General features: G+C 33.5%; 1 protein-coding gene across 5 annotated transcripts in view; it reads right to left on the bottom strand.

Annotated features, from left to right (window-relative positions):
• Positions 1–14,246, bottom strand: part of GULP1 (GULP PTB domain containing engulfment adaptor 1) — a 282,987-nt gene that overhangs the window by 114,278 nt on the left and 154,463 nt on the right. For 4 of the 5 annotated variants that reach the window (XM_063101617.1, XM_063101641.1, XM_063101634.1 and 1 more), the window contains exon 2: positions 4,360–4,434. In XM_063101617.1, coding sequence (XP_062957687.1) covers positions 4,360–4,387 — 28 coding nt within the window. In that variant the 5' untranslated portion in view covers positions 4,388–4,434. Of the gene's footprint in view, positions 1–156; positions 200–4,359; positions 4,435–14,246 lie in introns of those variants that run through there. The other variant, XM_063101630.1, reaches the window with a different exon arrangement.

The raw sequence follows: 14,246 nt of genomic DNA, 5'->3' as shown, positions 1-14,246 counted from the left end.
TTGGGGTATAGTCTTGCCCTTGTATGTTAAAAGATGTAAACCATAATACTGTACACCCAAACAATAAAAACACCAAACAATTGCCTTTAGAAAACCTAAAAAGAAATCCAAATTCTCTTTTTACCCCTTCACTAAATTCTTTTCATGTCTCCTTACCAAAACACAAAACACTTCTCCAGAGGATGTAAATCTGGATAAAGTCTGAATATGATGGTCCATACCAATCCTGAGGCAGAGATATACTTGCTTTCTCATGTACGCCACTATGATTTGAATACTGACAATATTGCCTCTGTTATAGTCTCCTATTACAGTGACCTAGAAAGAGGGTAGACATACCCAGCTGTTTCTGGTGACAGACTAAAATAATCACAATATTAAATTACTAGTGGATAAGCTGCAGTTTCTACAATGACAAAAATCTGTATTCACATAATATCAGGTGTTGATGTTTTAGTGGTTATTCATTATATAACCTCTAATATAGGCAATACACTTACAAAATCTGTGAGATTTACAAAATCTGTCCTTACTAATTGTGTCATCCTAATTAAATCACCCTAATTTACACTTTGGCAAAAGAAAAAAAATGACAGACTAAAACTGTTTATATTAACTCATGTATATGTGACTGAGCCTTAAGGAGGGCATACAGATGATAGGCTTTGGTCACTATATATGCCCACAGAAGCAATTAGATATATCGAACTAGTGCAGAAATTAAAACACAGACATTCTAGAATGTGTTCCCCTTTCTTGAAATTAAACTAAAATCACTAAATCAATATTGAACACTCACATGAAAGGAAATGCCAACATTTCAAAATATTTGACAAATGTCAAACTACTCTGATGGCTGGGTCAATAAATTTAGGTTTTCAAACGCTTTTAGATTAGGAGCTCATCAAGAAAAATGCAGTATTCATTATTTTTGGATCATCAGAGCTAAACATAGTGAAAGCACCTACTTTGAATGTATTAAATTGAATGCTAAATGCTGTTAGATGAATGAATGCATTTGAATAAAATCTTAATAAAAAGGAAAATAATATTTAAATATTGAATTTAAGTGCTATGCATTATTATGATTATTATATCTACTCACCAGTATGCCAACTAATAAGTTAAAGAAACTGAAGTGTAATTAGTTGAATTATTTAATCACATTCACTTGCGTGCTATATTTTATGCTTTTTTACTAAATACTTTATTTCTGATGTAATAAATAGAATATAGAATTTTTAAAATTAAAAAAGAAAGCAAAAAGAATCTAAAACAAATACAATCATTAAAATTTAATCTATAATTCTATTAGACTAACTTTTAAAGAGCTTTTCAAAAAAGCTCAAAATGATGCAATCAATATATTCAGTCCTTTTAAGAATTCTGAGCAACTCTAATAACATTAGAGCATTTGCAAAGCAAGACAGTGGAGAATACCAAATTACTTATTTGAAGACTTAATAAAAAGAAAAAAAAAATATTTAGGTTACAGATGACAATCTTTTTTCCTTAGGCTTCTGAGGCCCAGGATCATTTAGTAAGGTTGCATGTGATGACCAAGTAAACTGGATATCTATGAAATAAAGAGATAAGCTTTTACTGATAGAAGACCATGTTGCTTTGTTTAGAATACTGTGTACAGCATATGTTGATGCTAGTTACCAGAAATATGACTTGAATTATATATTCCCTAGGAATATAATTATAGCTTCAGATTGCCAGGATATATAAATTCTCTCATAAAATTCAAGTTTTTAATCTAAAATAAAATTCAATCAAACAGTATGATTGGTTGAAATCAAGAGCAGAGGCTGTAAGAATTTTTCATTTAACAACCTCACTAAATGAGTCATAATACAGCATGTCCTTACTTATAAGTGGGAGCTAAAAAAATGTCCAGGAAAAAGAAAAAAGAAACAGATAAACTTAATAGGAAGAAAGAAAGATACAATAACCATAATAATTTGTTGAACTTTCAAAGGAAAGAATAGAACTGAGGCCACCAGAGGTGGGAAGGGAGAAGGTGGACGGGGTTTAGTGAGGAATTGGCAAAGGGCCACAAAAAAGGATTACATTGTGTAACGGTGAATATGCTAATTATCTTGATTTGAGCATCACATATTGCACACAGATATTGATATTCAATGCTGTACCCCACAGATATGTACAATTAATTATGTTTCAACAAATAAAAAATAATAAAAAAAGAACTTCTACTATCAAGTTCTAACTTGGAGTTGGAGGAAAATATTGATTAATAATTTCCTGGTAAAGATATTTAATCATTAGATTTGAAAAATAAGATAAGTTGACAGAAATCTAAAGAGAACAAAGCAAAGCAGGTAATAACAACTGCTTCTGCTCCTTGATTCTCCAACTTAGTGCAATTTTCCCCATTGTTGTACTCACTGTGTTCAAATGAGACAAATATACAATTGCTGATTACTTGTATAAGTATCCAACCCTTGGGATCTCTCAATGAAAAACCACTCTAAATCCTCTTCAAATAAAGAGTAAATTTGAAATATGGAGGTTCAACTTTAAAACCACGGGAAAGGGAATTGTAAGCATATAAAAAAAAGGTCTAAAAGTGTTTTTAAAAAATGAGATAATATAATTAAAGTGATGAGTTGTGATGTAAGGTTTCTATTGCTTTATTAAAAATACTTCAGTATATCATAGAATGATTCCAAGACTTTGTTTTTAGTAAAAGGAATAAAAAGAAACAATATTTTATTTTTGGTATATGTTTTTAATTAGAAGCAAATTATAAATCACAATCAATGTCATTTTGCTTTCCCCTATTCAGAAAAATAAGTGAAATAATAATTCTCTAGCTTCCTAGGGTTGAAAAGTGCCTTAAAGTTCACATTTTCTAAATTCCTACCGAATAGATTAATCTTCTATAGCACATCCAAATGTTTGAATACCTCTCACTTCAGTGACAAAAAAAGTTAGCCATTTGAGTAATCCCATTATACCTTTACATGACTTTGCTGGAATTTCTTTCCTACATTAAATCAGTGACCTTATAATTTACACCTATTTGTCCTTTATTAAACTTAGTACTGTGGCTAAATGGTGGCCCTACAAACACTGAAAGATGACTCTCATTACCACACCAAGGTTCTCAACCGTGCTTCCTGCTGCATGGCTGGAAGCCTTGAAGTCATCCTAGCCTCTCTCATCTTGGCATGTTATGAAGTGTCAATTAATCCTTGAAGCCTTTTAAAGAGAGAACACATTGTGCCTGACCGTATGGAATAGATCAGAACAGTCTAGTCAGCAGTCTAGATCGTTCATTATCCATACATTAGAAAATGAACCAAAGCCTTTGATAATAACGATGTTGATTTTAGTCTTGAAACATTTTTTACCCACACAGCACTTCAAGTGCATCTTCTAAATAACAATATATGAATAATGGTAAAAGTATTAGATTTTCTGGACCTTTATTTGACAATTTACAATATCTTATTAAGTTTGTAGTGAGGAACATGACCTAACTGATCATTTTTCCATCATAGAGCTATAATCCTACTATATCACTCATCTCTTTCAACTATTTTCAGATTTGATTACCATCATTTAAGTATTCTTTCCCAGTTCACTGATAGTATGTTAAACAGCAGAGAGCCCTGTTCCCTCCACTAGAGAACTCATTCCAGAATGAAAAGAATACATTATTTTAACTTTACTGAACCAGACAAAACTATCAATTTTTTTCTTTCTTATGAGTGTATTAAGAAATATCTTGTCAATATCCTGCAACTTAAAAAAATGACATATAACTAGCTGTTTCCTTCATTCCTATATCGATAATCATGATATATTACATTTATATATATTTTAAATTACTACTTTAATAACAAGTTTATTTTGGCCTCATTGCCATCAATTCACCTATTACCAATCCTCACATATTAATCAATAATACATGAGGCGCCCATGCATGCACACACAGAGACACATATACACATACTAATGAATTTATATCACTGTAATCTTATGTGAGCCCAGGGAATTTAGTATTACATGGCTACATAGGTAAAGTCAGGACTAGATTTCAGATCATCTTATTCTTTGCAATTTAACAACACAGAATAAAATTGCCAGAGAACATATTATCACATACGTATTGTGAACTAAGTGTATTAAACAATGCTGCTTTTTCATTTGGGTGATAACCAAGGAAGGTTAATTAGCAATGATTTGCAGTCTAGTGTTGCTCTAATATAACTTGGTTCCTGAGCCATGTGGTCTGATACCAGGAAAAACTGATTTCTTATCATCTCTGCTTTATTTTTATAGTAATATTGATTTGACTCCTAAGTACTTTAAAATGAGCACACTTACCTTTCTTTCTGCTAAAAGCACGGTTCATGATGAGGATCAGCCAAATAAATGTTCACTCCAATCACACTTTATATCCTATAAAAATGACAAAATATTAAAACACAAATTAAGGACTGTTGACCAACCTCATTTGTGCTAATGCATTTTTAATTACAAAGACTTTTCTATTTTTTTAAAGTATGCAAACAATATTCTAAAATGTTCCAAAGGACACTGGGTAAGAATAAACATAAGTACTCAGTATTATATAAGTGACACAAACAGATAAGAACAACATCTCAACTGAAATTCCTCAAAGTTCCTTAATTTCATGTTTTTACTATTATACATCCATCATTAATTATGTTTTTATGAAAGTTTAAGGAGAGAAAAGATCAATACTTTTTCCCTGAGCTTATTGGGAAGAGGTGTTGTCAAGTTTGGGGTTGTGATAAACAGAAATCTTTTGATTATGCCTTTGAGGATAAAATCACTTTTCTAAATCCACTCATACATAAACACATATTTATTTTTTATTAAAATGAGGACCAAAGAGGTTTCATGAGCACTGGAAAGTCACAAAGACACATGATATACTAGTAGTAGTGGTCAGGAACACAGAATAACATCACCTACACTTAAGGTTGTTTTACAGGTTAGGTGAGGTAGGAAAGTACTTGGCACAGTACCTGCAGCATACTGTGTTCAGGAAATATTAACTAGAATTATTGTGTTCAATATAGCATGAGATCCAAATCTAATGCTCTCTTCTTTATAACCATTATTTATCCATCAAAGAGGTTCTCTTAATACCAGTTCTGTGCTTTATTCCATTGTGAGGGCTACACATCAAAACCAGCAGCTTGGCTAAAACACTTTATGTTTTGTAAAGTGGTTGTCAGATTGAGACATTTCAATTGTATTTATCTAATGTCTTTATATAAAAATCAAAATATTTCTAGAGTATTCCCTCAGAGATTCAGAGATGATTCACATTAAGGTTTCAGAAGAAAGTTATGATGAATATTTCCTGGTACTGCATTATAATCTATATTTGAGGTCTATGAAAGAATTAATCTTACTGATAAAACTGGCAGAAGTATCTTCTTTGCTGCTCTGGAGACTAAACATTCTTGAATCTGCCTTAAGGTAGCCTTTCATTTCTAATTTATCTTCTTCAAAGAGTAGTGCTACAAGCATATTTCACAGTAATTAAGACTTTTTAGAATAAAATATTATTGTATTCTCTCAATAACTTGCGTTTTCTCACTTTTCAGGATAAATTCAATCATATTAAATAAAACTGTTTAATAATGTGATCCCATGATAACCCAGAGACCTACTTCAACAGAAATCAAAGGAAACTCATGTGCTTGGTTTAAGAGCCTGATTTCTGTGAGCTTCCATCTGCAGATGACAAGAGAGTAACTGAATGCTGAGTAAAATCTTCCCCACACCCTGCCCTCTATTGCCCAAAGGTATCAGTTGATAGGAGGTAAGAGAGAGACAAAGAGCTCTACCTGATTCTGGAAATACCTTCCCCCATTCCACTCCAAGACTCACCACAACTTCCTGCTGAGAGACCATCACGATAATCTTATCTAATCCTTTATTCCTGAGTATGTCAGTCAACAAATGAAGCCAGGGTCCCCAGGTCACTCTCATTACTCAGACTGTAATCCTAACACATTATATTCTGTAACCACATCTCTCACCTTTTTCATCTTCTAGAAACATTTCACTGTATCATCTGGCATTCCCAGTAAATCGTTATCAAAAAAATACTTAACATTTTTTCTTAAAGTTCCTTCCACTTTGTTGCTGTTAACGAAACCTAGTTGTTTCCTGTGAAAACTAGTTCCTCTGCAGTTCTTTCAAGAGATGGACTATATCAAGAGATGGGCTGTATGCCACTATACCAAGAAATGATGTGTCTCCACATTATTGTACCTCTCTGCTCTTTCATGCTTTCTTTGATTATGCCATCAGACTATATGTATATATAGCATATATATTATATATGTGTGTGTATATCGATATATCATATAAAGTTAACTTGGCCAAATAAGGAGGGTATAAAATGATATGACAACATTATTACTCTAATAACCAGCAGGATTTTGCTTGTCCAGAGAATCTATAGATATAAATGTCAATAAATACCAGATAATACATACAACATCAACAAACCATAGTTTCACTTACCAAACACCATTCAGCATATTTATTTGATCCAATGGCACTCTACATTTCTTTGTAAAACACATTGTACTACACCCACTAGAAAATGCACAGATACTAGTTGCTTTGACAGTGCCCTGATGTGAATACACCGAATGACACTAGGTTGTCATTCAATATACTGTGTATTTATTTAATGTATTAGTAGTACATGTTTTAATGTACTTTTATAGTTGAGATTATAAAATATATATAGTTATAAACTTAATGTTAGTAAGTTAAAAAATATAAGCTCTATATAAACTGATTTTAGTTCAATTTACAGTGTAACATAAATCTTTCCTTTCGAATAAACTTTTCAAAAACATGGTTTCAGTGGCTATATACACATGAATGCATTTCCCTGTTATTGAATAATTGTTATTTGCAAATTTTAGATAAATATATAAAGATGGTAATTTACATAAATTTTTATCTTTTATTAATTTTTCCATAAAATAGCATCCTAGACTAAAATTTACTAGTTGTAAATTACTACCTTTTCAGGTTTTTAGTTTTTCTTTAATTAAACATAAAGGGGTTGTAGCAATTTACATGATTATCAGTCATGTGTGACAATGACCATTTCACTTCACACTTGCAAAGATTAAATATTGAATGATGTGTGTGTGTGTGCATGCACTATATTTTTATAGTTTTTAAATATAAAACTCTGGGATTAATACTGCTATATAATATGATAGGAGAACTTACACTGGTTTCCTCAATGGACTTTTGTTTAAAGAAAGAGCTACTATTATCCAATGAATAATACAAACCTTCTTAGAAATGCACATTGCCACCTCTCCTTAGATTGAGTACAGCTATATAGACCTATTTAGAAACTTTGCTTCTGGCAAAGATGGAGTAACAGAGGCTATGTATGTCTTACCACTGAAAACACCTAAAAGGAAGAAAAAATGTATGAAATAACGACTGTAGGACACTGGATATCAGGCAACAAAGGATAGTGATCTATGAGAGACGAGAGACAAAGGAGGTGAGCTGTATGATTTTCCTGGCTTACTGCCTGGAGAAAGTTTCCAGACTATGGTGCAGGGAGGTAGGACTCAGTCAGAGCTCAACAATTTCCTGGAGTTGAGAAGACACAGCTGAGAACGCAGTAAAACCAGGATGTCTAACAGTTGCAGTTCAGAGCACTGGAAAGGAGAAAGCTACTCAGAAAGAACTAAAGATACTTGATCCTTCTTACAGTTCGTTTGAGTACTGATCAACTACCCAAGACTGAAGAAAGAACCACCCACAAAGCATAGGGAGAACAGTGCCTGTAGCTCACACAAGAGTCAACAGCCAGGGAGAAAAATTTCATAATTCACAGGACATAAATTAGATTACTAAGAAGTGTCTCACCTTATTAGTGGGGAAAAAGTTAAAGCTAAAATGAGGGCTGCTTTGGCACAACCTAACAAATCTTAAAAACAAAACACAAAAGAATGGCATTGTTTCCAAGTAACCAATATACCTCGAAACTATGCTCAAGAATATCTTAAAGGATATAAAAATATTCAACACCTAACATGGTAAAATTCACAATGTATCGCATTTAATTAAAAAAAAAATCAGTATGCAAAGTAGAAAAATACAGATCCATAATGAGAAAATTAATCAAAACTGACCTAGAAATGACAAAGATGGTACAAGTGGTAGGCAAGGACATTCAGACACTTTCCATATATCCAAGAAGATATGGGATGGATTAATCAGTTGTTAGACATATAGAAGATATTTAAATAAATAAAAAAAAACCCTAAATCAAACTTCTAGAAATGAAAACCACTATGTATGAGATAAAAAGACACATTAGATGGAATTAATGGCAAATAAGACGTTGCAGTAGAAAAGAATAGTGAAATTGAAGCCAGTGACATAAAATCAACAACAGAGAGAAAATAGACTAATGGAAAGGAAATAACAAGGAAGGAAGAAAGAAGAAAGAAGGAAGGAAGGAAGGAAGGAAATATCACTTAACTGAGGGAAAACTTCAAGTGGTCAAATAGTCCCTAAAAGAGAAGAGAGAGAGGAGGAGGACAGAAAAAATATTTTAAAAAATAAAGTCTGAGAATTTTCCAATCCTAATGAAAAATATAAACCCAGGGATACAAGAAGCTCAACAAACCCCAAGTATAAGAAACAAGAAGAAAACTACACCATGACATATCATAATAAAATTGCTTGAATACAGTAACAGAGAAAAATTTTAAAAGCAGCCCAAAAAAGACACATTATGTATAGAAAAACAAAGATTAGGATGGCACAAGTTTGCATATCTAAAACAATGCAAACTGAAAGAAAAAAGAACAACATCTTCAAAATACTGAAAGTGTCAAAGCTTAATCGATAAGAAACAGATGATCTGATCTTATACGGGGAAGAGTAAGTGATTATTTAAAGCCCATTTTAAGTCACTCTATAAGACACCAGTATATATTTTTTGCTTTTATCTCTCTCAAGGATCCAGAGGCAAGATCCTACATTAAATATTTATAGCATGTTAAAAATGCCATTAATCACCCTTATAAATTAATTTGATATCTACAGTAACTCTGGCTATGTTCAAAACCATAAATGGAATATTTAAATGTGGTCAAGAAAAAGAATTTGTAATTCTTAATTTATTAATAATTTATTGAAATATTACCACTCCAAGTTTAAAACAATTGGAGGGGTTTTAAATTTCTAAATAAAATTTTGAAAATACATTATAAATATTAAAGGTATATGCCATTAGATGAATTATTTTAATCCTGAATTTTACTTAAAAATCGGTAACCACATTGACAAAACACTGTGAGGCCATTTAGTAACAATCTTCTTTATAAATTTAACCTCTTATAGGCCTAATATTTTAAAGTTTGGAGTCAACAAACATTTCTTTAAATAATTTTAGCACATCCAGGTCTGAAAACTGATTTGAATAAAATTTGAAATAAAATTCCTTGGAACTTTCAAGGTTAAAATGAAAAAAACCCTGAAAATTAATTAAAACATAGTTTATATTAATATGTCACGAATCATTTTAAAATCCTGTTGTTCACCAGGAGATCAGAGATGATGCTAAAATAATGAAGTGTAATCATTAAGTTTAGTTCTATGTAGGAAGGAAACTAGATGAAGTAAAAAAAAAAAAAAAAAAGATCTTTCTTCTGTGAATGCATAGATGACACACTTTTTACTCAAACCTTTTGCATGTTTTTTGAATATGCAATTCAGTGAGGTAATTATGAAAGGATATCAGATAATTTTATGTCCTGTATTAACTCCTCCAATTTGCTAAACCCTTAAAAGTAGTGGCTAACTATTGGTACTTCATTGTTGGCAATAGTTAATAAAGCTTCCAAATTCCTGCTAGAACTCAGTTCATTTTTGACACTCTTCTTGATTTAATTAGTGTCTTCTGTAAAAGTTCTCTGCTTAAATCTCTCTGTTGTAAGACATCTTACAATATTCTTCTTCATTGATTTTATGACTGTAAACTGCAAGAGACTTTGCTTTTATAAATCAATACTGAGTGTAGCCAAGAAAAATAACCAGAACACAAACTGAGAAATTTCACATTACCTGGAGAGGAAGGCACCTGACATGACAAAGAGAATAAACATTAGTAGTTTGCTAAGGAACAGCAACAAGTGTTTTCTGAAATTCTCCAATTTAAGATAGATATGTTTATCACTATCTTCTTCACAATATTGACCCATGTCATAACATTCATAAAAAAAATTATTTGCTTTTTCAATAGGAACATTTTGAGACCACAATATGTGATATTCATTATACGAGGAGTGTGAAGATAAAAATAGGTACGTCATAGTCCTGCTTTCAAAAAAATTTACCATGTTTGGAGGTAGGAAAGAATGGGTGTGGGGCTCTGTGGATAGACAGGAACAAGCCCTATGAAACAGGGAGATACCATTTGATGGATTTTGGATGTGTTGTCCCCTCCAAAATTCATGTGGAAATTTGATCTCCAATGTGGCAGTGTTGGAAACTGATTGAGTCATGGGGGCGGATCCCTCATGAATGGATTAATGCTCTCCCTGGGGGAAAGGGGATTAATGAGTGAGTTCTCGCTGGATTAGTTCCCACCAGAGCCCGTTGCTTAAAAAGACCCTGGCTTTCCACCATGAGTAGAAGCGGTCTGAGGCCGATGCCAGATGCAGCTGTCCCAGAACTGTAAGCCAAATAAACTTCTGTTCTTTATAAATTACCCAGTCCCAGGTAATTCTATTATAGCAACACAAAACGGACGAATACACCATTGAACATGAGATGATAAAGCATGGAATGACTGTTTCACTCAAGGGGAAAGCTTCAGAGTGGAGGTGAGTAGTAATTTCCTAAATGTGCTAAAGCTAAAGGTTAGAAGAGGAAAGAATAGTTCAGGCAGAAGAGCAAAGCATGCACGGTGCGGGTTAGTTATAATCACAAGGCTTCTGGCCACATTGCTATTAGCCTTCAGGGAACCATCAACTGGTTCTCACTGAGGCTCTCATCAAACCTATTTTTAGTACCCTTGACTGGGAGTAGGGAAGGTCTAAGGAGAGCACAATGGACATGGATTAATGTGGCCATCTCTTCAGAATAGTTTACATGTGAGAAAACCTTAATGTATAAGATCCAGAAATACAAGGTTTGTGGAGCAAAATTAAAAGGTCAGGCATTTCCTCCAATGCCAAGATTGAAGTTAAAATAGTCTATAATGAACCAAAAAGAATAATGAGCATATAGAGCCCATCCTTTTTGACATTTAAAGCTATGAAACTTAAACCACTTTATTCGGACAGCAACACTTTCTGTTGCAAGAGGTATACTCAAAAGTCATTTCTACAGCTGTAAACACTTTTAGTATTGTGCAATAAGTATCTGGGCAATAATTATGGCACTGTTGTGATATCACAAAATACCATGCAGGGACTGTATAATGAAGAGATGTCCCTTGTTCCCTTATATCAGCCTGGAGGAGGCAACACCCACCACTCAGCAGCTCTAGGATGAGGATGTCCGTGGGTCTTCTTTGTGTCTTTGTGATCAAAAAAGTGAAAGCTCCAGGGAAGGAGATGTATTGGAACTCTTAAACTGTCGGAGCGGTCTCTTTCCCAGGGGCATAAAGACAATACCAGCGTACCTCCATAAGCATCTACAGCTAAACTTTGGCAGGCTTCTGGAAGTCTGTTTCAATAATTAGATAATGAGATTTTTTTTTATTACAACTCCATCCAGTAATCAATTAACTGTTTTTCTCTCTGGATTTTCATCAGTAACTTGTGTCCTTAATGAGAAGTCAACCACCTTTCTCTAAATGAGATAATTATACAGTAAATAAGTAGTCTAAGAAAAATATTCTTGACAAATAAAACCATTTTGTGGGTTGCAGAATTCCCTACATTGAGACAAACTTTATTTACAACAGAATAGTTGTACACATGAATCTCGTATATGTAGACTTACAGTAATCTAGGTTTGGTTTCATTTTGAACCTTAGACTTTGAAGATCTTTGCAGAAGTCCTTGTCAATATTTCATCCATTTTTGATCATAGCTATTTTATCATAACAGTATACTCTCTCCTTTTCATTTTGATTGTACACATCAGCACTGTATCTTTTAGATCTGTTGTTATGGTCACTTCAGCAAACACTTCGATATCTATATCCTAACTGTGAGTGAGAACTTGGGGATCCAATCACCAAGGAAACATTATCTTTGTCAAAACTGTCTGAATTGCTTTGAAAGACTAGAATAAAACAGTTTCTACAATTAATGTTTTTAGAGTTTAAGACTCAAGACTTTATGGATTTTAAGACTAGAATATGTAAAATATATGCTGTTTTAGAATTCTGTTGCTCTCTATAGACAAAGCAACACAACACAAATTTTAATTTGTTTCAACTGTTCTGATTTTTATTTGGGTATTTCACTTAAAATGATCTGTATTGGTCTGTTTTGGGGTTGTTATAACAGAATACCTAAGACTAGGTAATTTATAAAGAAAAGAGGTTTATTTGGCTCATGATTATGGGACAGCTGCATTTGGTACAGGCCTCAAGCTGCTTCTACTCATGGCAGAAAATGGCAGGAAAACCAGCAAGTGTGGGGAGATCACATGGAGAGAGGAAGCAAGAGGTGGGGGGAAGTGCCAGTGTCCTTTAAACAACCAGCTCTCTTGGGAACTAATCGAGCAAGAAGCCAATCGCTGCCCCCACCAAGGGAGCGCATTAATCAATTCATGAGGGATCTTCCCACCCAACCGAACACTTCCAAACACTGTCACAGTGGGGATCAGATTTCAACATGAGCTTTGGGGGGACAAACATATAAGACTATATCATGATCTTTTCATTTAAGTCTCTTGCCTTAAGTTAAGCCATTTATATACTAATATTTTATATAGTAAATAAAATATCCTTATATTAAATTCTGACAATAATTATAAATGTGTGTAGACTTACCATTTTCATTATTTTACAGCGTTTTATTTTTAAAGGGTTTTGTTTGAGAGAGTGAAGATTATTCCTTTTACCAGCTTTTAAGGCAACTCTCAGAAGAAACATATCTTTTCACTTGATGTCCAGAGCATCTCACAATAATGTATTGTGTGGCAGGAAGAAGGAAATCTAATCTTCCAAAACAGAGCCTTCAAATTTTCACACTGCATAATTATGCTTTCCTTACTATTAGACACAATGCTGAATATAACTACTATTCTTGCCCACACACAATACTCCTTGGCCAGAGTTAATAAGCTTTCTGCTTCTGCCACTACAATCATGCAGGTTCTATTTTTAACTTCAGTGGGACTACAGTAATCTTAAATTTGCTAGCCTTCTTCTTTTGGGCTTTCTACCATTCTTTCACATATAGATGCCAAAACATTTCTCCTTAGAAATTTCTTTGTCTTCCTCACCTTCCTGATGATGTTGAACTTTACCCTAGCCCTGTGATCCTTGAAAAAGCAAAAATTAAAGAAATTTCCTTACCCCTTTGTGTTTCAGAAACAGCTAACTGCAAAGAATCCTTCCCCATATGACTTACATGAGATTCAGGATAATTTCCATGTGCACCTATGACAAGGGCAGACATAGACCTCCAAATCCCACTCTCTGCTCCATAAATGACTAGCTGAATTGTTTACACCCACTGACCAATCTGGATAAAATGGCTGCTGCCTCACTTGATCAAACTTTAATAAGTTTTTCTCCTTCCCCCACGTCCCTAAACTTTGACCCACCCTCAGCCCCAGCAGCCATCTTTCATAGCCTCTCTTAAGAACAGGTTAACATCAGGTTAAAACACTCTGATCTACTGTCCCTGATCACACCACCCTCACTCATCCTACTTTTCCCACATCAGATTCTTTCTGGCCTTGTTTACTGCTCCCTATCAAAGAAAAGCCCTTTTCTGCTTAAACTTTGAGACACTTGCTGATCTCATGGTTGATTCTCCCTATTGCAATTGCCGTCTTCCCCTTATTGTAATAATCCTTTCAAATAAAGTCTCTCCTTACCTAAATCCAGATTTGTTTTTTATTTGACAATCCATTTGGTCATATTCAGAAAGGTTTCTGGCAACTAACTCCAATTTACTTCACTGAACTAATTTGCAAATTTTTCTTTCAAAATATCCACTCAGATGTAGGTAGCCCTCTTATTCTCTTGTAATAATGAATGCTTT

This window comes from Cynocephalus volans, chromosome 1 (assembly GCF_027409185.1).
Source record: "Cynocephalus volans isolate mCynVol1 chromosome 1, mCynVol1.pri, whole genome shotgun sequence".
In the NCBI taxonomy this organism is placed as follows: domain Eukaryota; kingdom Metazoa; phylum Chordata; class Mammalia; order Dermoptera; family Cynocephalidae; genus Cynocephalus; species Cynocephalus volans.
Note: the sequence above shows the minus strand (reverse complement) of the source record. Positions and strands in the feature narration are given on the sequence as shown.